This window comes from Myxine glutinosa, chromosome 12, assembly GCF_964187855.1.
Source record: "Myxine glutinosa chromosome 12, kmMyxGlut1.1, whole genome shotgun sequence".
Lineage (NCBI taxonomy): Eukaryota > Metazoa > Chordata > Myxini > Myxiniformes > Myxinidae > Myxine > Myxine glutinosa.
The window spans coordinates 2,453,173-2,479,814 of NC_136272.1; the positions used below are offsets into that span (position 1 = coordinate 2,453,173).

The following is a 26,642-nucleotide window of genomic DNA, read 5'->3' on the forward strand; positions in this document are numbered from 1 at the left end:
AAGGGAGTACTCAGTTTTCACTCTGGTTGTTGTACACCGCACCTTTCCTATGCCATCTCCAGGCGCTGCATATCGTCATTGCCGGGCACCGAAGGGGGCTCGGCAATGACGCACCCTGAAAGGGAGTACTTAGTTTTCACTCTGGTTGTTGTACACCGCACCTTTCCTATGCCATCTCCAGGCGCGGCATATCGTCATTGCCGGGCACCGAAGGGGGCTCGGCAATGACGCACGCTGAAAGGGAGTACTGAGTTTTCACTCTGGTTGTTGTTCACCGCACCTTTCCTATGCCATCTCCAGGCACCTATGCCATCTTCCAAGATTATCACAAAATATTTTCTTAATTGGCTAATAGCATAACTAAACCACTCGTGCTTCATCCGAAGATGTATCTTTTTAAAATGTAATTAAATAAGTCATGAATAAAAAAATAAATAATTCATTGATTTATCAATAAATAATTAATCGATTAAATGACTAATCATTACATCAAAAATATCCTTGCTAGCCATATCACTTGGTCACTGTCCTGTCCAAATATTAGCTTCCTACCTCAAAAGGTGCCTGAGATATTGGCCAAATGAGAAAGAAAATAAATAAATGATTAATAATGAAAATAAATAAATAGTAATCATTAAAAAATTAAATTATTAATCAATTCGGTCATAGAACACAAAAATCACCACCATTTCATCAGAAGCTGTAACTTAAAAAAAAAAAAGTTTAATCATTAATCGAATAATTAAATAATTGATCGATTAATTGATTAACTGATTAATTAATAAATCAAAAGTAGCCTTTACAGCCAAATCACCTGGTCATTGGCATGTCCAAATATCAGCTTCCTCACTCAAAAGGTGCTTGAGTAGCCTGGTGTTGGGCTAGCGGCTAGGGTGCCAGCTTAGGATCCGAGGATCCTGGGTTCGAATCCCGGTCGATCGCTGAATTAACGCCAGGGGGGTTGACTCAGCCTGTCATCCTTCCGAGGTCGGCAAATTGAGTACCAGTTCACTGGTAATTCCCTGTTTGTCGTAAAAAGGCGACAAAAAGGGTTGGCGGCAGGAAGGGCGTCCGGCCGTAAAACATTGCTTCAAAAAGGGGACCAAAAAACAACAACAACCATGGTCCCCGAAAAAGGCCAACCCCCGCTTGCGGGGAAAAATGGCCTCTAAAGGTTTTTTTGTTTGTTTTTCTTTCTCACTCAAAAGGTGCCTGAGATAATGGCCAGAAGAGAAAGGAAATTTGATTAATTAAATAAGTACTTAATTAATCGCTAATAATTAAATAACTCCTCAATTAATTGATCAATCAAAAAACAAAAAATACCGTTTTTGACAAAGGACTTGCTCACTATTGTGCCGAAATTTCAGCTTCCTAGCTCAAAGGATGGCTGAGATATCGCCCGAGACAAACAAGAAAGCAAGAAAACAAAGAAAGAAAGAAAACAAACAACCAGAGTGAAAACTGAGTACTCCCTTTCAGCGTGCGCCACTGCCGAGCCCCCTTCGGTTCCCAGCAATGACGATTTGCAATGCCTGGAGATGGCATCGGAAAGGTGTGGTGTACAACAACCAGAGTGAAAACTGAGTACTCCCTTTCAGCGTGCGTCATTGCCGAGCCCCCTTCGGTGCCCAGCAATGACGATTCGCAATGCCTGGAGATGGCATAGGAAAGGTGCGGTGTACAACAAGAAAGCAAACAACCAGAGTGAAAACTGACTACTCTCTTTCAGCGTGCGTCACTGCCGAGCCCCCTTCGGTGCCCAGCAATGACGATTTGCAATGCCTGGTGATGGCAGAGGAAAGGTGCGGTGCACAACAAACAACCAGAGTGAAAACTGAGTACTCCCTTTCAGCCTGCGTCACTGCCGAGCCCCCTTCGGTGCCCAGCAATGATGATTTGCAATGCCTGGAGATGGCATAGGAAAGGTGCGGTGTCCAACAAACAACCAGAGTGAAAACTGAGTACTCCCTTTCAGGGTGCGTCACTGCCGAGCCCCCTTCGGTGCCGGCAATGACGTTTTGCAATGCCTGGAGATGGCATCGGAAAGGTGCGGTGCACAATATTTCCTTTCTCTTCTGGCCATTATCTCAGGCACCTTTTGTGCGAGGAAGCTGATATTTGAACATGCCAATGACCAAGTGATTTGGCTGCAAAGGCTATTTTTGATTTATTGATTCATCAATTAATTAATTAATCGATTAATTATTTGATTAATGGTTTAAAAAAAATTTTTTTTTTAAAGTTACAGGTTCTGATGAAATGGTGGTGGTTTATGTATTCTATCAGCCAATTGATTAACTATTTAATTTTATAATTATTATTTATTTATTTTCATTATTAATCATTTATTTATTTTCTTTCTCATCTAGGCAATATCTCGGGCATCTTTTGAGCTAGGACGCTAATATTTGGACATGACAGTGAACAGGTGATGTGGCCATAAAGGATATTTTTGATTTATTGATTAATCATTTAATTGATTAATTATTTATTGATGAATCAATTAATTATTTATTAATGACCTATTTAATTAAATTTCTAAAAGATGCATCTTCGGATGAAGCATTGGAGGTTTAGTTATGCTTTTAGCCAATTAAGAAAATATTTTATGATAATATTTTATTGATTTTAATGATGCAATTAATCAATCAATTATTGTACTCGTCTCCCTCCCAATGCACTCTTGATGAGCTGCACTTTTTTTTTTCTTTTTTTTTTGTATACAAGATCGAGGCTCGTGAAAGAGCTAACATTAATCACACAAAAAGTCAAACCGACACATAAAACACAAAAAATAAGGGGAGCGGTAGACAAGATGGGGAGAGAGGGGGAAGGACACACAACATTTGAGAGCAGGGACATCGGGAGAAATGTGGGAGGGGGAGGGCTTGGGGGGAGGTGGGAGATGTATAAAACATATGAACACTGCAAGGACTTCCAGGAAAGAAGTTGGAATTTAAAAAAAAAGAAAAAAAAAGGGATCGGGTGAATTAGCGGGGGTAGAAAAGATCAAGGTTTTGGATGGGGGAAGATAAGAGATGGTGGTGAACAGCTGTTTTAAAGACCTGGAGGGAGGAGTGGGATTGAAGGGAGTGGGGGAGTTTGTTCCAGAGGCGGGAGAAAAGGGGAATGAAAGAGTGAAGGTGAGCAGAGAGCCTAGATTTTGGCAGTTTAACCATAAGAGGGTGGCAGGCAGATCTTGTGCGACCTGAAGGAATATTGGGGGGACAGAGCACAGAGAGAGCTGGGGGAGCAAGGCCGGAGAAGAGTCTGTAGAAGACAGAAAGACCACCAACCTGCCTGCGGTGAGTGAGTGAAAGGCCATCGGAGTTAACTTCATCGCAGGAGATTCCAATGATTCTGAAAGCTTTGGTTTCAACAGCGTGAAGCCGAGCTAGATGTGAGGCAGGAGCACCACCCCAGAGGGGGGAACAGTATTCCATTGAGCTGCGGATAAAAGCCTTGTACGTGGTGAGGAGCTCAGGTGTGCCAAGGAAGGACTTCGCATGACGGAGGATGCCCAGTCGGCGGCTGGCTTTGGAGGCCAGCTTGGAAATGTGGTTTTCCCAAGAAAGATCATGGCAGATAATGAGACCCAAAAGCTTGAGCGACAGAACTTCTTGGAGAGGATTGTTGAGAAAGTACATGGGAGGGTTTTCCAGTCGGTCCTTTCGGAGAGACATTGTAAGAGTGTGAGATTTGTCAGGATTGAAAGACATGTTCCACTTGTGTGAACAGTCTGTGATGTTGTCCAGGTCTGCAGAGAGTGAGGAGATGCAGACTGCCGATCTGAGGGATGAGGAATGGAGCGGCAAGTAAGTGGAGTCATCAGCAAAGAGATAGAGAAGATTTTCCAGAGAGGTCGGAGAGATCATTGATGAAGACCAGAAATAGCACGGGGCCAGAACACCACCTTGGGGAACTCCAGCCAGAACGGGAAGGGGAGATGAGAGAAATCCATTCAGGGCCACACGTTGCCTATGACCAGAGAGGAAGTCCGCAAGCCATGAGTGGAGATTTCCATGGATACCATAGGAGGAGAGGTTGGTGAGCAGAGCTGGGTGCCAGACCGTATCGAAGGCATGTAATATGTCAAGTGAGACAGCTCTGATTTCCTGTTTGGCATTGAGGACCTCCATCCATTGTTCAGACAGCAGAAGCAACATGTCCAGAGTCGAATGACCTGAGTCTGAATCCAAATTGATGATCAGAGATCAAGTCATTGGAGAAGAGGAAAGATTTGATATCCGAAGCAATGATGGATTCCATGACTTTGCTGATAATTGGAAGCTGGCTGATTGGTCTGGAGTTGCAAAGATCTGTTTTTGCACCTTTTTTGTGCAAAGCGGTAATGTTGGCTGATTTCCAAGATGCTGGCAGATGACCTTGAGCAAAAGAGAGGGTGAAAAGAACAGAGAGAGGGTGAGATGAGCGGCAGAGTTGGATTTTAGGACCCGTGGGCTGATGCCGTCTGGTCCAGTTGCAGAATCAGAGTCGAGGTTTGACAAAAACTTCTCCACCTTGTCAGGAGAGAAGGACACAGAGTCCAGGAGCAGTTGGGTTCGACTGGGAAAGGTGGGAACAGAGAGAGATGGGTTTGGGACACAGGATTTTGAGGCAAACACAGAGTTGAGGCATTCGGCTTTGTCACGTGCGGTGTCAACTGTGTAGCCATTTGAGGTAAGAGGGGATGGAGGGGCAACAAACACCAGAAACGGATTTGACCAGACGCCACCAGGATTTGGAGGAAGGAGACAGGTTTGAGAGTTCATTCTTGAGTGTGGAGAGATAGTGCTTCCTGGCACTCCTGAGGGTAGACACACACTTGTTCCGAGCTTGGTGGAAGGAACTGAGATTGCCTTCAGTTGGATTTGCCTTCCACGAGGCAAAGGCAAGTTGATTCAGGGCAACTGCCTCACCACATGATTCAGTGTACCATGGACGGGAGGAAGGGTAAGACAACTGAAGACGAGATGGGATAAATCTGTGCATGAGAGAGAGCAGTTTGCTTTGGAAGAATTCCCAGGAATAATTGATGTCAGAGGCAGTAGAGATGGGAGACCAGTCCAGGTGATTGATGGCTGCTTGCAGCCCTTGCCAGTCGGCCTGAGTGAAATGCCAGACTCGTCGGCGCTGAAGAGGCTCTCTGAGAATGGCCAGAGAGATGTCCACTTTAACAAGCAAATGATCAGAAGAACCGATTGGAGCAGAGAAGAGCAGCAGACATTTGCAGTGAACTTAGTCAAAACCAAGTCCAGAAGAGAAGATACTCCATTGATTGAGATCCGTGTCGGGAAATTGACAGATTGTGTCAGTCCCAATGAGTCGCAGTAGTCCTTTGCTGAGGTGCCATGGCTGGTGAGAGATGAACCCACACCCAGCCAGCTGGCACGATGACAGTTGAAGTCGCCACATATGAGGAAGGGAGAGTTTGGATGAGTTGATAGAAGTTGGTCCATGTTGTTCGACAGCGAAATGTAAATGGAGTCATCACTGTTTGGAGGACGGTACAGAACACATATGAACAAAAGGTGGGAGCGGAGAGGAAGCTGTAGCCAGAGGTACTCCTGGGGGTGGGGTGGAGAGAGGGCAGTGCAGGGATAGTGAAGAGAGTTTTTGAGAAAGATAGCCACCCCACCACCAGGACGAGGCTCAGGTCTATCGTACCGGAGGAGGGAGTAACCAGGAAGAGATATTAAGGAATCGGAGACATCTTGAAGGAGGAAAGTTTCTGTTAAGCAGATCAAGTCTGGATTGTCAGAAGCAACCTGAATGGAGAGATCAATCAGGTTTGAGCGAAGGCCCCGGATGTTTGAGGTCCATACCGTTAATGAGGAGAGAGGGGGAGCATTGGGTGCAGGACAGGGGAGGGGAGGGGTAGGGTCAGATGAAGGATGAGAGGGGGAGGTAGGAAGAGCAGTTGATAGTGTGTCAGAGATTACAGAAGAGTTACAAGAAAGGGAAGGATGAGGAGGACGAAAGGTTTGATGGTGATGGGATGAGGCACAGTGAGGGGTTGTTTGAGGGGGGGGGGGGGGGGAGAGGAAAGTAGAAGGTGGGGGGGGTGGGGGGGTGGAGGTATGAGATAGAAGGGAGATGAAGTGGGGAGGAGGCAGCTTTGAGAAGGTGGTGGGAGGAGGGAGAATTTGGGAGGGATGGTTGGGGGGGAGATTTGAAGGGGAGGGGTTGGGGGGGGATTTTGAATGGGAGGGGCAAGGGGGGAGTTTCGGAGGGGAAGGGCAAGGGGGGAGTTTAGGAGGGGAGGGGCAAGGGGGGAGTTTAGGAAGGGAGGGGCAAGGGGGGAGATTTGGAGGGGAGGGGCAAGGGGGGAGATTTGGAGGGGAGGGGCAAGGGGGGAGTTTTGGAGGGGAGGGGCAAGGGGGGAGTTTAGGAGGGGAGGGGCAAGGGGGGAGTTTAGGAGGGGAGGGGCAAGGGGGGAGTTTAGGAGGGGAGGGGCAAGGGGGGAGATTTGGAGGGGAGGGGCAAGGGGGGAGTTTAGAAAGTGGATGATTAATGAAAGATGAACATTTATAACAAATTGGGTTTGTTGTGATTTTCAAGTTAGCAATCCGTTTAAGAACTATGGAGGAGGGGTGGAATGAATGAGAATTTAGAGCATGTAGTGAGAAAGAATTATAAGAGATTGAATATTTTTTTGAAATGGAATGAGTTGAAGAGGAAATTGAAAGGAGCCTTTTAAATAGGAAGAAAAACAGCGTGTTGTAATATACGACTGAATAAAACATTCCAGTGGAAAGTTTAAACATATTTAAACAGAACCGTGAAGAACAATCTTATGTTCACAAAAATACCAATGGGGAGAGGGAGCCTAGAGGGACAACCACGAGTCATGTGAACAGGGCAAAAGGTGGAAGGCAGGGCGATAATGGGGACGGGGTGGGACAGCGCACATGGACAGAGGCAAAAGCACACGATGGGACAAAAGCACACGAGGAGAAAAGGAAATAAAAAAATTTTGGGGGGGGTGGGGGGGGTTGGGGGTGGGGGTTACAACGTTAGACAAAGAGTAGATGTTCGGTGAAGTTTGGGGGAGAAGGGAAAATAAAAAAACCAAGCAAAACCAGCGAAGGAAGAAACAAACTTCGACGGGGGAAGCCTGAGGCTGCAAGGCCTCACACGCGGCAGGCAAACAGAAACGAATAATTTATGAAAGATAAACACTGAGAAACTTCCAAGGGACACACTATAGGTTCACACACCGAAAGATAAAATACAATTGTGAACAATGACTTAACTTTGAAAACGTGGAGACCGTGTGGAGCTTCGAAAATCCGTGACGTTGTCTGACGTCGGGGGAGGGTTTTTTCAACTCCGTCGTGCGAAGTCCTTCCTTGGCACACCTGAGCTCCTCACCACATACAAGGCTTTCATCCGCAGCTCAATGGAATACTGTTCCCCCCTCTGGGCTGGTGCTCCTGCCTCACACCTTGCTCGGCTTCACGCTGTTGAGGCCAAAGCTTTCAGAATCATTGGAATCTCCTGCGATGTAGTCAACGCCGAGGGCCTTTCACTCACTCACCGCAGGCAGGTTGGTGGTCTTTCTGTCTTCTACCGACTCCTCTCCGGCCTTGCTCCCCCAGCTCTCTCTGTGCTCTGTCCCCCCAATATTCCTTCAGGTCGCACAAGATCTGCCTGCAACCCTCTTATGGTTAAACTGCCAAAGTCTAGGCTCTCTGCTCACCTTCACTCTTTCATTCCCCTTTTCTCCCGCCTCTGGAACAAACTCCCCCACTCCCTTCAATCCCACTCCTCCCTCCAGGTCTTTAAAACAGCTGTTCACCACCATCTCTTATCGTCCCCCATCGAAAACCTTGATCTTTTCTACCCCCGGTAATTCACCCCAGAGTCCTTGCAGTGTTCATATGTTTTAATCCTCTCCCACCTCCCCCCAAGTCCTCCCGATGTCCGTGCTCTCAAATGTTGTGTTTGTGTCCTTCCCCCTCTTCCCCCTCTCTTTTGTGTCCTTCCCGCTCTCTCCCCATCTTGTCTGCCGCTCCCCTTGTTTTTTGTGTTTTGTGTGTCGGTTTGTCTTTTTGTGTGATTAATGTTAGCTCTTTCACGAGTCTCGATCTTGTATACAAAAAAAACAAAAAAACTGCAGTATTGCAGCCAGAGGCGCAGACAGAGGCGCCAGAGCCAGACTGCAGCCAGAGGCGCAGACAGAGGCGCCAGAGCCAGACTGCAGCCAGAGGCGCAGACAGAGGCGCCAGAGCCAGACTGCAGCCAGAGGCGCCCCGGCAATGCCGCGCTGTGGGATATTTAATTATTTGGCATGGGGGCGGTGTACTTTGAATGTATCTGTTTTTGTTTTGTATCTTTTTTGTTGGTGTGTGTGTGTGTGTGTGTGTGTGTGTGTGTGTGTGTGTGTGTGTGTGTGTGTGTGTGTGTGTGTGTGTGTGTGTGTGTGTGTGTGTGTGTGTGTGTTGTGTTGTGTTGTGTTGTGTGTGATGTGTTCGCTCGCATTACACACACACTCACACCCTTGTTGTAACATATTTTAGATGTTTATTTGTTGCTTAAAGAGTACATGCAAGCAAAGCAAATGAACTGATGCATGTATTTGGTGTTCTGCTTTTCAGTGGATTCTTCACTTGTTTGGGTTGTGATGGTACCCTTTATGATGACTTGAAGTACATTTGGCTCCAAGGACGGCAGGTAGTCTTTTTTGCCATAATACCATGCCTTTTCAAAAAGGAAGTAACACATCACTATGTTAGAATTGCAATTGTTGCATTGTTTTGGGCTCACTATGAATTGGCATGATTTTGGTGCACCCTCTTTCACAGGCAGATCAATGTGTGCGTGCCGTCCCTCGGATGGATGTTACACGTGCGACCGGTCCTCTAGCATTAATCGGTCGACGTTAAATATCCCACAGTGTCCATGGCAAAGTGTAGGCAAACTATCCAGGTCTTCAAAACAGCTGTTCACAACCATTTCCTATCTTACCCCATCCAAAACTTTGAACTTTTCTACCCCCGTTAATCCACCCCAAATCCATCTCTTCAAATTCACCGTTTTCTTTCCTGAAAGTCCTTGTAGTGTCCATCTTGTTACCCGCGCAGGAGGAGAAGGTATTGCATTTGGGTACGTTTTTTAGCCTGTGTACCCATCCCTCTCCCTTCCACAGATCTTCCGATGTCCCTGTTGTACTTCCATGTCTCTGCCCCCTCTTATCTCCCGCTCAATTTTTGTCCCCCGTCGCACCGCGGAGCGAAAGGGGGACTATGGTTTTCCCCTCCGTGCGTGCGTGCGTGCGTGCGTAAGCGAAGGACCGCATTCGAATTTGGTGTGTGGGTGCAACCCACGTCAAAATCCAAGATGGCCGCCGCCATGTATGTCTGATGCCATGTATGTCTGAATCTTGTGAGCGGAATATCTTGAAAAATAAGCGAAGTACCAACTTCTAATCTGGGGTGTGGTTGTATCTAGGCATAAGGAAGAACACTATTGAAAATTGGGTCGCCACGTCAAAATCCAAGATGGCCGCCGCCATGTATGTCTGAACCGTGTGAGCGAAATATCATATGATAGCATGTTTTCTGCGTCTTCCACTTTGTCAACTCACATCACTTCCCCGACGGGGGACCGAGGCGTTACGCTTGTTTTATATGTTCTCTGTGTTCGCTGTCATACGAGCCTAGACAATGTATAAAAACCACCTTTAGAGGCCATTTTTCCCCGCAAGCGGGGGTTGGCCTTTTTCGGGAACCGTGGTTGTTGTTGTTTTTTGGTCCCCTTTTTGAAGCAATGTTTTACGGCCGGATGCCCTTCCTGACGCCAACCCTTTTTGCCGCCTTTAACGACAAACAGGGAATTACCAGTGAACTGGTACTCAATTAGCCGACCTCGAAAGGATGACAGGCTGAGTCAACCCCCCTGGCGTTAATTCAGCGATTGACCGGGATTCGAACCCAGGATCCTAGGATCCTAAGCCGGCACCCTAGCCGCTAGCCCAACACCAGGGAGCCTAGACAATGTATACCACGGGGAAAAAAATTTTTGTGATTAAATGTTGAAATATTCTTCATGATTAGCTTTGACGTCACACTAGGATGTTTACCGCCACTTCCGTATCGTTTACAGATTACATCGCGTTACGATTGAACTCAAATGGCGAATAACTTTCAAATTTCTACAAATATGCCGGGTCAATGCGTCGCCGGTGGTTGTAATAACACAAACCGAGACGGTTGCATGCTCCACCAATGGCTAAAATATCCGAGGGTTGTCAGAAATTGGCCAAGGTTTGTCCGAACCACCCGAGTGTGGATCAGGCCTAAAAAAATGTTCACTTTTTTTTCTCAGTACATTTTTCAGAGCATTGTTGTGAAGCAACATAAATGGCTACATCTTGTGGTGATCCACCATGATCGAGAGAGGATGGCATCCTCACGATTAAGCGAAAGAAAGGACCGTCGCTCGAGACCAAGACCATTCAGCACCACTCCCCTCTCCTCAATCCCACATCAGTTATTTTCACTTTGTGTGAATTTTTATTCATTTAATTATTTATTTTCACTTTCACTTTACTGAATTTCACTTTGAGTTATTCATCTTGCGCATGTGCCTTCTATTTGTTCAAGAAGGGGAAATGTATTAATACCCATAACCCATACCTTTTTACTTGTTTTACCTCTCAGGTATGGATGTATTGCCGACTCTACTGTGAGCTACCCAGGTTTCACAAGCCAGAGATCATTGATGCTGCTCTAAAAGGTGTCATCATTTTCCATTACTGTATTTACCTGTTTGTACCTGTATTATCAATAGCCATTTTTTGAATGATTATGAATATTTGAATGTTAAAATGGCTATATTAGATGTTTTAAAAGTGCCTTTGTGCTTTCTAAATGATGCTCGGATTCAGGTAAAACGATGAGATCATAGCTATCACATTAGTACCCTTTCCAATGATTAATGCTTCGAGTGAGCACTATGTTTGTATACACCAACTTATTTAACTACCCCAATTAATCCAACCTTTTTGGGTTGGCTCAACATTGGACATACTATTGGTCGTCTAAAGGATCAAAAGAGGTTTAACGTGGCTAAAAAGGGTCTAAGGAGTATGAAGGATATAAAAGGTACATTCCAATAGTACGTAATTGATGTATGATAATTAATAGACATGGTCATGGTCCAATAATGGGTAATTAAGACATACTCGGTTCAAACAGTATGTAATTAATAGACAAACTCGCATACCAATGAAATGTAATTGATAGATGTAGTACTCGCATTTCATTAGAACAATTAGGACAATTTGATGTACTTGTATTGCATTAGTACGTAATTAATGGATAAACTCACGTTCCAATACTGTAGTACATAATAGATGTACTCGTGTACTATTACCATGTACCTCGTGGCGTAGTGATGGGGGGGTTGGGGAGGGGGGGGGGGCGGAGGGGGCGACCGCACCAGGCGCGAAGTGGATGGGGCGCCAAATGACACCCTCAAAAAACCGTTTTAATGCTCCATTTGGTTGTGTTGTATATAAATAAATTATAATACCACGAACCCGTGAGATCACGAGAAGCAACTTTCAGAACCATGTTTTACAGTTTCAAGTCCGTGCTCTGTGTTAATGAGTCAGGTTGATGTTTACAAACTCCTTTTCATCCTGATTCACTTTTTTCTTAATTCCTATTTCTATCGCACAGTAAATAAATCCATGTTCTGGTGTTGCTGCGTAGATCTCTTATCTTGTATAATGAGGTTTAATATGCACTCGGTAACATGGAGATCGCCCATTGGCCCAAGGGATGGATGGGTGTAACTGTTGGACGTTTGTTTTGTAATTATGTCGATCAAATTAAATATCTCGGTCTATGTCCCAATGAGCGAGGCCAGGATCACGTGTAAAGTGAGTTATTTAACTTCCTTGCCTTCCTCTGCTGCTCTGTCTCATCAGCTCCAGTCTCCGGCCCAGATAAATGCCACACCATGCTACGTGCATGTTTGATGTAGTTTTTATTAATGGCCTTGTAGCATACCTGCCTGCTGTACTACTTCAGCATTAGTTTACCTTTCACCAAGCCCAGGTCTGCTTGGACCAGGGCAGGGATTATACGTTCGTTTTACTATTACCAAATGGTACGAATATTATTATTGTTGTTAATATTATTAGTATTAATAAATGCTTTGTTACAATGTTATCATTGTTTTTGTTATTTATTTTCTAATGGGAATACCATGCCATGGAAGGACCTATTAAACTGCTCTGTGCACCTTAACATGGTGCGTGTTTAGAAACATAGGAATTTTTCTGTATTCTTTGTAGTTAATTATCCGAATCATCTCAGGAGACAATAACTAAATCTCTTCTCATTTTGAGCAGGTTCCAGAGCTCTGCTGCCGAGCTCTTTCATATGCCCCCTCAATAGGAATTTCTGACTATATTAGTGCCTGCAAGGGGCGCTGTTTTTGACCTCCGCCCCAAGCGCCACAAACCATCACTACGCCACTGCTGATGTACCATTATTGTTAGCATTATTGGGGATCTAATCCTTCCAGGATGGATACCTATTGTTTTTCTTCTGTTTATTACGGATCTAATCTTCCAGGATGGATACCTATTGTTTTTCTTCTGTTTATTAGGGATCTAATCCTTCCAGGATGGATACCTATTGTTTTTCTTCTGTTTATTACGGATCTAATCTTCCAGGATGGATACCTATTGTTTTTCTTCTGTTTATTAGGGATCTAATCCTTCCAGGATGGATACCTATTGTTTTTCTTCTGTTTATTACGGATCTAATCTTCCAGGATGGATACCTATTGTTTTTCTTCTGTTTATTACGGATCTAATCTTCCAGGATGGATACCTATTGTTTTTCTTCTGTTTATTAGGGATCTAATCCTTCCAGGATGGATACCTATTGTTTTTCTTCTGTTTATTACGGATCTAATCTTCCAGGATGGATACCTATTGTTTTTCTTCTGTTTATTAGGGATCTAATCCTTCCAGGATGGATACCTATTGTTTTTCTTCTGTTTATTACGGATCTAATCTTCCAGGATGGATACCTATTGTTTTTCTTCTGTTTATTACGGATCTAATCTTCCAGGATGGATACCTATTGTTTTTCTTCTGTTTATTACGGATCTAATCTTCCAGGATGGATACCTATTGTTTTTCTTCTGTTTATTAAGGATCTAATCTTCCAGGATGGATACCTATTGTTTTTCTTCTGTTTATTATGGATCTAATCCTTCCAGGATGGATACCTATTGTTTTTCTTCTGTTTATAAGGGATCTAATCTTCCAGGATGGATACCTATTGTTTTTCTTCTGTTTATTACAGATCTAATTTTCCAGGATGGATACCTATTGTTTTTCTTCTGTTTATTAAGGATCTAATCTTCCAGGATGGATACCTACTGTTTTTCTTCTGTTTATTAGGGATCTATTCCTTCCAGGATGGACACATATTGTGTTTATTAACTCTGGCACCCCGCTCTGCTCACCAAACTCTCCTCCTCTGGTATCCATGGAAATCTCCATGCATGGCTTGCGGACTTCCTCTCTGGTCGTAGTCAACGTGTGGCCCTGAATGGATTTCTCTCATCTCCCCTTCCTGTCCAGGCTGGAGTTGCCCAAGGCAGTGTTCTGGGCCCTGTGCTTTTTCAGGTCTTTATCTCTCCGACTCTCTGGAAAATCCTCTCTATCTCTTTGCTGATGACTCCACTCTCTGCCGCTCCATTCCTCTTCCCTCAGATCGGCAGTCTGCAGCCTCCTCGCTCTCTGAAGACCTGGACAAAATCACCGACTGGTCAAACAAGTGGAACATGTCTTTCAATCCTGACAAATCTCACACTCTTACTTATGTCTCTCCGAAAAGATCGACTGGACAACCCTCCCATCCACTTTCTCAACAATCCTCTCCAAGAAGTTCTGTCGCTCAAGCTTTTGGGTCTCACTATCTGCCATGATCTTTCTTGGGAAAACCACATTTCCAAGCTGGCCTCCAAAGCCAGTCGCCGACTGGGCATCCTCCGTCCTGCGAAGTCCTTCCTAGGCACACCTAAGCTCCTCACCACATTCAAGGCTTTCATCCGCAGCTCAATGGAATACTGTTCTCCCCTACGGGCCAGTGCTCCTGCCTCACACCTAGCTCGGCTTCACGCTGTTGAAACAAAAGCTTTCAGAATCATTGGAATCTCTCGCGATGAAGCCATCTCTGAGGGCCTTTCACTCACTCACCGCAGGCAGGTAGGTGGTCTTTCTGTCTTCTACCGACTCCTCTCCGGCCTTGCTCCCCCAGCTCTCTCTGTGGTTTATCCCCCAAATACTCCTGCAGGTCGCACAAGATCTGCCAGCAACCGTCTGATGGTTAAACTGCCGAAATCTCGGCTCTCTGCTCACCTTCACTCTTTCATTCCTCTTTTCTCCCGCCTCTGGAACAAACTCCCACACTCCCTTCAATCCCACTCCTCCCTCCAGGTCTTTAAAACAGCTGTTCACCACCATCGCTTATCTTCCCCCATCCAAAACCTTGATCTTTTCTACCCCCGCTAATTCACCCCAGATCCACCTTGTTTGAAATTCCAACTTCTTTCCTGAAAGTCCTGGCAGTGTCCATATGTTTTATACCTCTCCCACCCCCCCCCTCCCCCTTCCCATGCCTCCCCCCCCCCCTCCCATGCCTCCCCTCCCCCTCCCATGCCTCCCCTCCCCAAAGCCCTCTCCCTCCCACAGATCTCTCGATGTCCCTGCTCTCAAATGTTGTGTTTGTGTCCTTCCCCCTCTCTCCCCATCTTGTCTACCGCTCCCCATGTTATATGTTTTATGTGTCGGTTTGTCTTTCTGTGTGATTAATGTTAGCTCTTTCCCGAGCCTCGATCTTGTATACAAAAAAAAACAAAAAAAAAACTCAACTGGACTATGTCCAGCTGAGTTTTTGTCGACACCCAGTGTCCGTCGTCTGTCACCTGTCTGTCTGTCTGTCTGTTGTCTGTAAACAATTCGACGTCGACGCTCTAAAAGTCACAAATATTGATTAAATTTAATGAAACTTGTTATGCAGCATCTTTAAGACATGAACTAGTTTGGGATTGCATTTGGGCGTTGCACGCCCAAAAATGGGCGCGGCAGGGCGGCCATATAGAAATCTATTTTTGTCATATATTTTTTAGCACATATAAACTATATAGTTTGTGGTTCTATTATGCATATTATAACCATATTGATATAGACCAGTTGAGTTCAGGCTCCCTGGAACCTCTCTAGTTCTGTTTATTAGGGATCTAATCCTTCCAGGATGATACCTATTGTTTTTATTCTCTTTTATTAGGGATCCAATCCTTCCAGGGTGGATACCTATTGTTTTTCTTCTGTTTATTAACTCAACTGGACTATGTCCAGCTGAGTTTTTGTCGACACCCAGTGTCCGTCGTCCGTCTGTCGTCTGTCTGTCTGTCGTCTGTAAACAATTCGACGTCTACGCTCTAAAAGTCACAAATATTGATTACATTTGATGAAACTTGTTATGCAGTATCTTTAAGACATAAACTAGTTTGGGATTGCATTTGGGCGTTGCATGGCCAAAAATGGGCGTGGCAGGGCGGTCATATTGAAAAATCAATTTTTTGTCATATATTTTTAGCACATATAAACTTCAGACTTGGCATTTAATATGGAATATTTTTTTTGTGGGGGTGAACTTACTTTTCAAGATGACTTAGAACCAAAAGTTCATTGGAATTATGTTGAAATTATTCGAGATTTTGTTAATGTGACCTTTAAAAGAAACAAAAACCACATTTGACATTTCGAAGCAAATAAATTGATCCTTGAAAGTGATGTAAACTGATATCGAACTCAATTCACGGACAGTACTGTGTTAAACTTCTGTACGTTTTCCAGAAGTATCTCTTTATTTTGCACATTAGCCAAAAAAATTTTCAACAAAAGCTAAATCATGACCGGGATTACGGACAGTAAAATTACATTTCAGTACTTCGTGTAACCCCCACGAGCATTCAGGAGAGCACGTACACGTCGAGGCATGCTGTTCACGAGATTTGCCAAGGTTTGGACAGGAATCGCTTGCCATGCAGTGACAATAGTCTGCTGCAATTCACGCACAGAGGTCGGCTGCTGGTCCAAGTTGTCGATTTGACGCGTTAATTCTGCCCACAAGTTCTCTATCGGATTCATATCCAGGGACATGGCAGGCCACTCCATATGCTCTACACCACGGTCAGCAAGAAAGTGTTGGATCATGCGAGCACGATAAGGCCGTGCATTGTCATCTTGGAAGACAAAGTTTCCTTGAAAGGCTGCACGAGCAAATGGAAGCAATGTTTCTTCCAGAATGACCCTGTACTTGAACTGGTTCAGGTTTCCATTCAGAACAACCAGGTCAGTTTTGACCCATGCATGAAAAGCAGCCCAAACGGTCACCCCACCACCTCCAGCTTGGACTCTTGGCACTATACAATCTTCGTTGTGGGCTTCATGCACTTGTCTGCGCACTCGGACGTGGCCATCTTGACGATAGACCAGAAATCTAGACTCGTCACTGAAGATCACATGATTCCAGTGTCCTGGCTGCCATTGACGGTGCTCTCTGGTCCACTGCAATCGGCGCTGGTGGTGTTGTCTGGTCAGGCGTGGCTTTCTCAGGGGATGCCTGGCACGATAGCCTGCTTGAACCAGTCGTTGGTTGACTAGCCTTCTGGATACAGGCACATTTGTCAGTTGCTGCCACTCAGCCCTAAGCCGATTAGCTGCCTTGGTACGGCCATTGCGGACTAACCGGTGCAGCTGGCGATCATCCTTCCTTGTGGTTCTGCGGGGACGTCCTGGCCTCGGTATTGGAGTAGGGACACCCCTCTGAGCATTTTGTTTCAGGATCTTTGACACCTGACCTTGAGTGATGCCATACTGCCGAGCAATAGCACGCTGTTTCATGCCGTAATTTCGTAAAGCCACCACTCCATGACAAACAGCATTGTTGAGTTGACGGACCATCTCCAGAGGAAGCGGCAATAACTTTTGGAGACGTGCAGCAGTTGTTTTCCACTAATAAAGAACGCAACAACCCTTGTATACCCGACTGTGAAGCCAATCATAAAATGCACCTGTCCGTACATTTTGCCACGCCACCTGTGATATAATCCTGTTGTTGACTTCTTGCTGCGACAGACAATCAGTGACATGGTTCTTTTAACAAATAAATCACCAAAGTGTAAAATAAACTCACCAGATTGATATACTGAGTTAAGAAAGTAAACCCAAGTCAAGAAAAAAAATATATATTCCATATTAAATGCCAAGTCTGTATATATATACTGTATGTATATGATTGTATGTATATATATATATATGTATATATATATATATATATATATATATATATATATATATTGTTGCGGAAATGGCCCTTAGTGGTTTATTAAATATAGAATTAGTTCAGGTCCCCTCTTAGATGTATGTTTACCATAGATCGTCTGTACTGGGATGGTAGTTTTGTGTCGGAAGGTGTAGCAGGCTGTTTTGTGTGGTGCATTGGTGGTGTACAAGAGACGGTTCCCTTTTAATTACATCTTGACAATCAAACAAGGTGCAAGTTCCATTAAGACCGGCCTCGGTGGCAATGCCATGATCGAGGCAATGGATTGACGTGAGAAAGCGCGATTGAGCGGGCAAAAACGACAAGCGCCGTCGAAAACTGGAAGCGGCGCTTCCAGGTAGTCGCTGAGCACGTGCGAGGGAGGAGGTGGAAAAAGACGCATGCACGGATGGCGGGTGGACAGGCCTTCGCGGCGGACGAGAACCACCAAGGCGAGTGAGAATAACGGAGTTCTCTCTCTCTCGGAAGAAGGGAGTTCGACAATCGTGCTGATCGCGTGGCCGATAAGGAGAGCGGGTGGCCGCCGTTTCGCGACGCTTGATGCGTGGCCGATAAGAGGGCGGGCCGCCATTTGGCAGACTGCAGGCCCAAGCGGGGCCTTCGAATCCGGCGACATCGGCTTGTTACGAGCTGCATTCGCCCTTTTCACATCTTCACCTCTCGTCCATCAACACCACCAAGTACCCCCTGTCTTGTATGAATGTTGTCCAGGCCTAAGGTTTATCTCGTTAGGGTCACCCCGCGAAACCCTTAATTGTAGCTCCCTAGATAAGAGCGGGTTATTACTCATAGTTGAATTATAATGTTATCGTGAACGCCTTGCTTGTTTTGTGTACCCTAATGTTCCCCCATTAAATCTGGTTGATTCGTATGGAAGTTGCCGCACTGCATTCATCTGTGTCGCATTGAAGAGCAATCCGCTCGATTTGTAATTAAAACCAAACTGGCTACAGGTTGCGGCAGACTTCGCTCGGTCTCTGACAAACCCAACCTGTAGCGACGGGTGTCTCCCCAACTGGCAAGGCACAGGTGTAATTTGGTATCGCGATAGAGGCGCGTAACCCGAGATCTGTGTCGAACCAGCCGGCGTTGCACCCGTGGGACGGCCGTGCCGGGAGGCGCGACCCGTCACCTACAACACTGGTGTCAGGAGTGGGATTTGGACCTGGGGTGCATTTCGCACCCCGAACATCGATTGTGAGAGGCGCGTAAAGAAAAAAAAAAAAAAAAAAACACGTCGCTCGCAAATTCCAAATTTGGTTTCATTTTTATTTTGAGTGGATTGGGTGTCAAACTTCGTAATTTATAAAGGAAGATGGAGTCGCAAAATGGCTGCGCGGCTCAGCAGCGTGATACGAGGTGGGAGAGAATCGGTATTAAGAGTGCAACGAGCCGCACATCACGAAGAAAACGCTCCCACCCACCGATCCAAACCACGTGGTCACAGCATGCGTCATGGCAAAATAAGCAGGACGACAATGCGTACATTAACGAGCTTCATGCACGATTGGACGATGCCTGGGAGCAGGTGGAGTGTAAGGACGATTATATTGGGGAGTTACACACGAAATTGCATGAGGCACTACAGCAGGCAAGTGAGGTTCAGGAAAATGAGGAGCAAAGGGAGTCACAACAATTGGTCGATGCACAGGAACGAATTCACTGGACGGAAATGGCCTTGGCCGGCGCATTGCGAGACAACACAGATTCCAGATGGGAACGAGCACGGATTCTCGAATTGGAAGGCATAGGGAATCAATTGGTGGAAAAAGTCCAGGTACTACAGGGAGAAAAGAGGAAAGTAGAGGGGAGTACCCATGAGTTGGAACAACTGAAAGAAAAGGTAAGATCCGGTGATCAGACAAGAGAAAGCCTAGAACAGAAGATAAAAAGAGGGGAGGAATACATGGAACAAGAGAAGAGCAAACTGAACAAGAGAATAGAGAAAGAACAAAGCAGAAACTCCCGGGATCGGGAGAACTTGAAAAAGGAAAGGGAGGAACACGATTTGGAATTGGAACAACTGAAGGGAGAATTGTCTGAGAAATCAAGCCAGTTTCGGGAATCAGAGTACAGAGGAAATGAACTGGCACGTCAAATGGAAAGTAGCAAGGAATACGGGAAGAGGATGGACAAAAGGAGAGAGGAAGCATGCGAAAGAGTAGAGGAGATAAGTGAGGAAAAAGAGAGGATGGAGAGTGAAATGTTAAGGAAACACACTGGGCAGATTGAGCAGATAGAAGGTAAAGCAAGACTAAAAAATGAGATGGAGTTACAGAAACACCAAAACAAAGAAAGGGAATTACAAAACAAGCTGAGGATGTTAAGTGAGGAAAGAGAGAGGACGGAGAAGGAAACGTTAAGGAACCACACTGTGCAGATTGAACAGATGGAAGCCAAAGCCAGGTTAAAGAATGACATGGATGAAAGGGTAATGAAAGAACAACGAATGAAGCAGGAGAAGGAAATCAATCAATTGAGAGAAACGACGAGATTGGAGAATGAAGAACAAAAGAGACGATGGGATACGAAACAAAAAGAATATGAATTTGAAATTGATCAACTAAAAAGGAACTACACTGTGCAGATCGAACAGGCAGAAGCCAAAGCAAGGTCAAAGAATGAGATGGATGAACGTGTAATGAAAGAACAACGAATGAAGCAGGAAAAGGAAATCAATCAATTGAGAGAAACGACGAGGTTGGAGAATGAAGCACAAGAGGGACGGTGGCATAAGAAACAAGAGGAATATGAATCGGAAATTGACCAATTAAAGGAGAAAGCAAGGGTGGAGTCCGCAGAGATGGAAAGACTCCGGAAAGGTAACGAACAACTAAAAAGGCTCAGAGAGGAAGAACGACTCAACTGGGAAAGAAAATGGAGCCAGGAAGTAGGGCAGCACAATAATGTGGGATGTGTGACGTCATCACAGGGAGGAATGTTAGTGGTGCAGGACTTGATTGGCATCACTCGTCGAATGAAACAACAATTGGAGCAAACCCTGGTGATGGAGACATGGAGGGAGTATACGGGGTTGTTGACTCATGAAACACATTTTGAGCAGGTCCAGCAAGTGAAGCTGACAGCCCCAGAGGAGTGTGGCGAACCAATGATGAGCGACCGGACCGATGTGACTTTGGAACGAAGCAGGTACGTGGGCATCTGCATACATGGTGCGGACGATGAGCTTAAGTTCGCAATTGGATTTGATGTTAATCAAGAGACTCCGTCCGATGGGGTGCACGTATGCGTGACACCTGAATGTGTGGATGGAATGCCTGTGGATGAATGCTGTGAGCCCATAGTCCAGTTTACAGCACCGGGGTGTGCTGTCAAGGCCGAAACGTGTGTGAGTGCGGAGCATGGAATGAGTGGTGACGTAGGAAATAGGTTCGAGGTGCAAGGGGAAATAGAAATTCCACCAGGAGCAGGCTTTAGAAAGGGGATTGTAATTTCTCCCTCAGCTTCACAGGAACTTCGAGGTAGAGCGCAGATGCGTAGCAGGCGGCGTTGGCATGCGTCACATACTCCCTGGACCCATTTTCGAACAAGAGGGGCCCAGCAACGACACCGCCAGGTGTCCCTTGGTCATCGGACCTCTCTGAGGACACGAGGGGTTCGGCTAGCTAAATGGGATTTACCTGTCTTCAGGGAATTAAAGAGAAGAGGGGGAGGCCGCTCCCCCAAGTGGGGTCTACCTGACTTCCGCGAACCCTGGAGAAAAGGAGGGGGTGGACCACGACCCCAATTGAGACGTGACCCTTATGAGCCGTGGCGGAAAGGCGGCGGGGCCATGTAAGGGGTAATGAGGGATTCCTTCCCTCACTCCCTTTCCAATGAGCCACAGAAGCAGGCCAGATTGGAAAGAAAAAAAAAAAAGGGGGAATTCTTGACTGAAAATAATATCGAGAGAGATTGCAAATTGAGAGACTGACAGAAGAGACAAGAGTGGCACAAGTGGATGTGCGTGACTATTTAAAAAAAAAAAAAAAAGAGAGAAATAGTGGGGACATGACAGACAGGGCGTTAAACACCCCTGCAAAAAAATGGAAGGTGTTGGATGGTGTTGTGGACTGGGTGTGTGGCACTGTGGAATGAATGACGAAGGTGTTTGGGATGAATGGCGTGATTGTGTGAATGAGGAGAGTGAGTGCGAACAATGTACCCTGTTGGTAGGAGTCTCCTAACCAAGTGAGTGTAGGTTAGGGGGACTTAGTGGATTTGACGTGGATTCTGGCTGCTGTTCCATTGTGCAGGCGGACTGCTAGGGGTAGGTGCAGCCAAGGTATGGTGGTACTGGCTGGGAGTGTGACATGGTATTGGAAGTTGGTGAGTCGGGAGGGGACACCAGACAGTAGGGTTTAGAGTGCTAAGAGAGCACAGTGCGGGGGCTAGAGAGCCACCCGGTTAGAGTGCTTGGAGAGCACAGTGTGGGGGCTAGAGAGCCACCCCTTATTTAGGAGCGCCAGAGGCGCGCTCAGGTGAACCCCGAGGTCGCTGGGTGTCCCCCACCACCTATTGGAAGCAGGCAAAGAGGCCTAGTTGTAGTCACACTCCCCAGCCAATGAGTTATGCCTGGCACCACCAAGTGAAGAAAAAGAGACAAATAAGGGCCTTGCCCAGGTTTAAAAGAATGGAACAGTGTGCCAGGTTGGGAAAAATGGGTCATTAGGATCATTGTGGCAATGGCAGGGTTTGTGCCATTGGTTAGAGCTTCAAGTAAAAGGTTAGGTTCGATGAACTCTCCTCCGCACCATTCATGTGTGACACCTGGTACGAGTCGTGTTGATGGGAAAGTTGTGAACAAGGGCCAGGTTCGGTCGCCCTCTCCAAGTGCCAGAGAAGCCACCAGTGTGTCATGAGCACACAGATAACAATTGATTAAGAAGCACACCATCCTGTCAGCTAAAAAGTGAAAGGACTTTTTAAGAAGACCATACTAAAACAAGTCGTACCAAGATAAGTCAGGCAAGGAAGGTTAAGGGTACTCTTCATTTTGCCTGGGCTGAGGTCATCACCCCCACTTGCCCCCTCAAGAATGCCTCCAGACTGCATTTGCTTACCATCGGTAGAACTGTGCCACCTGCTGTCCAAGGCAGGGCTTGTTGCCTGCTGCTGCTCGGTTGTGGGCCATGTGACCGGAGCATTTTGTAGGCCATGTGGCCGGATCATTTTTGTGTGCCATGTGGGCCGAAGCATTTTTGTGGGCCATGGAGGCCAAAGTGCTTTCGCGGGCTGTTGCAGCCGAAGATTCATGCCGTCTTGTGGGCTCAGTGGGCCGAAGGACTCTTTGTGAGATTAGGCCACTGGGCCGACTGAACTCACCTGGTGAGAGGCCAATAAGGCCACGAAGTAAGGAAACCCCTCTGGGGTGAAGACATAACACTGCCGGGAGGAGGCGTGAAGGAGCGAACACGTCAAGAAGCTTTGAAACTCTGAATGTCTTGCTCCGATGTGAATATTGGTGTTGAAAGTAACATTGAATGCCCTCCTGCGCAAATGCATAATTAGAATGTTAAGTATTGTGCATAGAGTGTGGATGTGTTTGTTAGATTAGTGATCCGACACACTAGGATAGGGACATGCCAATCTTACTGATACTTTGCTTCTTGGAGTTAAGTGCTTGCAATGTTGTGGGTTAGAGTAAATGGGAGATTTGTGCTGTACGTTAGACAGGGCCATTCCCGCGGGCTGCCCCTAGTGGAGGCTCGGGAGAGCCTCGGGAGAAAGGTGGGGGTAGTGTTGCGGAAATGGCCCTTAGTGGTTTATTAAATATAGAATTAGTTCAGGTCCCCTCTTAGATGTATGTTTACCATAGATCGTCTGTACTGGGATGGTAGTTTTGTGTCGGAAGGTGTAGCAGGCTGTTTTGTGTGGTGCATTGGTGGTGTACAAGAGACGGTTCCCTTTTAATTACATCTTGACAATCAAACAAGGTGCAAGTTCCATTAAGACCGGCCTCGGTGGCAATGCCATGATCGAGGCAATGGATTGACGTGAGAAAGCGCGATTGAGCGGGCAAAAACGACAAGCGCCGTCGAAAACTGGAAGCGGCGCTTCCAGGTAGTCGCTGAGCACGTGCGAGGGAGGAGGTGGAAAAAGACGCATGCACGGATGGCGGGTGGACAGGCCTTCGCGGCGGACGAGAACCACCAAGGCGAGTGAGAATAACGGAGTTCTCTCTCTCTCGGAAGAAGGGAGTTCGACAATCGTGCTGATCGCGTGGCCGATAAGGAGAGCGGGTGGCCGCCGTTTCGCGACGCTTGATGCGTGGCCGATAAGAGGGCGGGCCGCCATTTGGCAGACTGCAGGCCCAAGCGGGGCCTTCGAATCCGGCGACATCGGCTTGTTACGAGCTGCATTCGCCCTTTTCACATCTTCACCTCTCGTCCATCAACACCACCAAGTACCCCCTGTCTTGTATGAATGTTGTCCAGGCCTAAGGTTTATCTCGTTAGGGTCACCCCGCGAAACCCTTAATTGTAGCTCCCTAGATAAGAGCGGGTTATTACTCATAGTTGAATTATAATGTTATCGTGAACGCCTTGCTTGTTTTGTGTACCCTAATGTTCCCCCATTAAATCTGGTTGATTCGTATGGAAGTTGCCGCACTGCATTCATCTGTGTCGCATTGAAGAGCAATCCGCTCGATTTGTAATTAAAACCAAACTGGCTACAGGTTGCGGCAGACTTCGCTCGGTCTCTGACAAACCCAACCTGTAGCGATGGGTGTCTCCCCAACTGGCAAGGCACAGGTGTAATTTGGTATCGCGATAGAGGCGCGTAACCCGAGATCTGTGTCGAACCAGCCGGCGTTGCACCCGTGGGACGGCCGTGCCGGGAGGCGCGACCCGTCACCTACAACAATATATATATATATGTATATATATGTATGTATGTGTATATATATATATATATATATATATATATATATATATATATATATATTTTGAATAACTACAGTAATGAGGGAGAGTGCCCCGTCCCTTCCCTCGCACCTCCTAACTCTTACAACTTAAAGTATTATATGTATGGTGAATGGCCAAGCATTCAGGTTCCTTGTACTTGGCATGGTTGTGAACTGTTGACCTGTGTGACAAATGTTGTGGTGCTGGGAGGGAAGAATCCTCGATAAGAATTTGATAATAAGGAGAATATACTCTACAAGCCACTACATCACATGATTATTGTGTGGCCATTGGCAGCTCAAGGGTGGGCTGTTATAATGTTTGTTTCTTCTGCTCCACTGCCAAACTCTGGAACTCTTTACCTTCCCATGTCTTTCCAAACACTGACGACCTTCCACTTTTCAAAAAGCAGATTTTTTTTCTTTCCTCAAGATATCTTAGCCTATTCTCTCTTTCTTCACTTTTCTATCAATGCAGCTCTTTTATTTGAGGCCTGGCCTCAATGAGGACTATATCGTCCGTGACTGGAGCCTTCAACATTAAAAAAAACTAGAGCTTCCAGGGAAGCATAACTCAACTGAACTGACTGGACAACTTTAAAGTAGGTCGGGTCTCACATGCCAAGTTTGATGAAAATTCGTCAATATATATGTGGACGCTGGATTGTTAATGTCGTTTCAGAGCTGAAAAAATATGCCGGCCTATGGCGGCCATTTTGTGACAGATCGGGTTCACATGCGATAGCAACCTACCTTGTGTGGTAAGAGTCTCACACACCAAGTTTGATCAAAATCCATAAATATTTGTGGACGTTAAAGTCTTAACGTCATTTTGGAGCTGAAAACAATATGGTAGCCTTTGGCGGCCATTTTGTGACGAATCGGGTTGGAATGCAATAGCAACCTACCTTGTGTGGTAAGGGTTAAACATTCGGAGTTTGGTCAAAATCTGTTAATATTTGTGGACGCTAGAGTGTTGACGTCGTTTTCATGACCAAAAACAAAATGGTCGCATAAGTCCGCCATTTTTCAACGGATCGGGCTGAAATGTAATACCAACCTGTTCCTTGGGGTAACGGTGCTGCATGTAAAGTTTTATCAGAATCGGTTGATATTTGTGGACGTTGGAGTGTTAACGTCGAAAAGTTAACGGACGACAGACGACGGACGCTGGAGGGTTTTCAGTATGTGATGAACTCAACTGGACGGCAGTACTCTGGACGGTAGTCTAGTAGAGTTAAAAATGTGGGAAGGTAGTTTGACCGGCCCGGGGCATTAATTGTCTATTGTATGGGACTCGTTCACCTGTATGGTTTTGATGGAAATTGGAGGTGATTTGGAGTCCGAGTGAGTACGGGATTGATTGGCGGATGAACAGATGCATAATTGTGAATGAAAGAAGAATGAGGGGTCGAATGCTGAGGGAATTACAGGGGGAGCAGCACGGATGCACAGACGGAGTAACGGACAGAATATAACGAACGTGGGGTTGAAGGAAGGATCGATGGGCTGAAGGATGCGTTGATGAATTGAGGGAAAGAGATTGTTGGAACAGACCTTGGAAATAGTCTAGTAGGAAGGCTAGGTCCCCCTGCACCCCCCGGAGATATACTTCTAATCAGTGTTTCTAGATTGGAAAAAATGTGTAGAAAATGACTAGCTATGGCCCCAAGCTGAAATAATGTCCCACATACCATTTTTATGCAAATTACTGCTGCCATTATCAAAAAAAGACTAGGTCCCCCTGCACCCCTCGGAGATATACTTCTAATCAGTGTTTCTAGATTGGAAAAAATGTGTAGAAAATGACTAGCTATGGCCCCAAGCTGACAAAATGTCCCACATACCATTTTTATGCAAATTACTGCTGCCATTATCAAAAAAAGACTAGGTCCCCCTGCACCCCCCGGAGATATACTTCTAATCAGTGTTTCTAGATTGGAAAAAATGTGTAGAAAATGACTAGCTATGGCCCCAAGCTGAAAAAATGTCCCACATACCATTTTTATGCAAATTACTGCTGCCATTATCAAAAAAAGACTAGGTCCCCCTGCACCCCCCGGAGATATACTGAAACTGGCAGTGACTGGTGATTGAAATGCGGTGCCTTTTTGTGTTTCAGGTCGAGGTACGTGAACTCCCCACGATCTACAGCAACCAGGAAGAGACTGATACCAGGGTGGTTCTGTACCTCCATCATGCTGCTACCATCGGATACAAGAACGCTGTAGTCAGAACACCGGACACAGACATCCTCCTGATCCTGCTCCACCATGCCCACAACATCAAGCTGACGGTGTACCTGGATACAGGGTCAGGGAAGCATCGCCAACTTGTCAACGTCTCTG

General features: G+C 46.0%; 1 protein-coding gene across 3 annotated transcripts in view; it reads left to right on the top strand.

Moving 5' to 3' along the window:
• The window catches only part of RENBP (renin binding protein), a 91,839-nt gene that overhangs the window by 17,884 nt on the left and 47,313 nt on the right, over nucleotides 1–26,642 (top strand). For all 3 annotated transcript variants that reach the window (XM_068133406.2, XM_068133408.2, XM_068133407.2), the window contains exons 3-4: nucleotides 8,604–8,679; nucleotides 10,668–10,743. In XM_068133406.2, coding sequence (XP_067989507.2) covers nucleotides 8,604–8,679; nucleotides 10,668–10,743 — 152 coding nt within the window. The remainder of the gene's footprint in view (nucleotides 1–8,603; nucleotides 8,680–10,667; nucleotides 10,744–26,642) is intronic.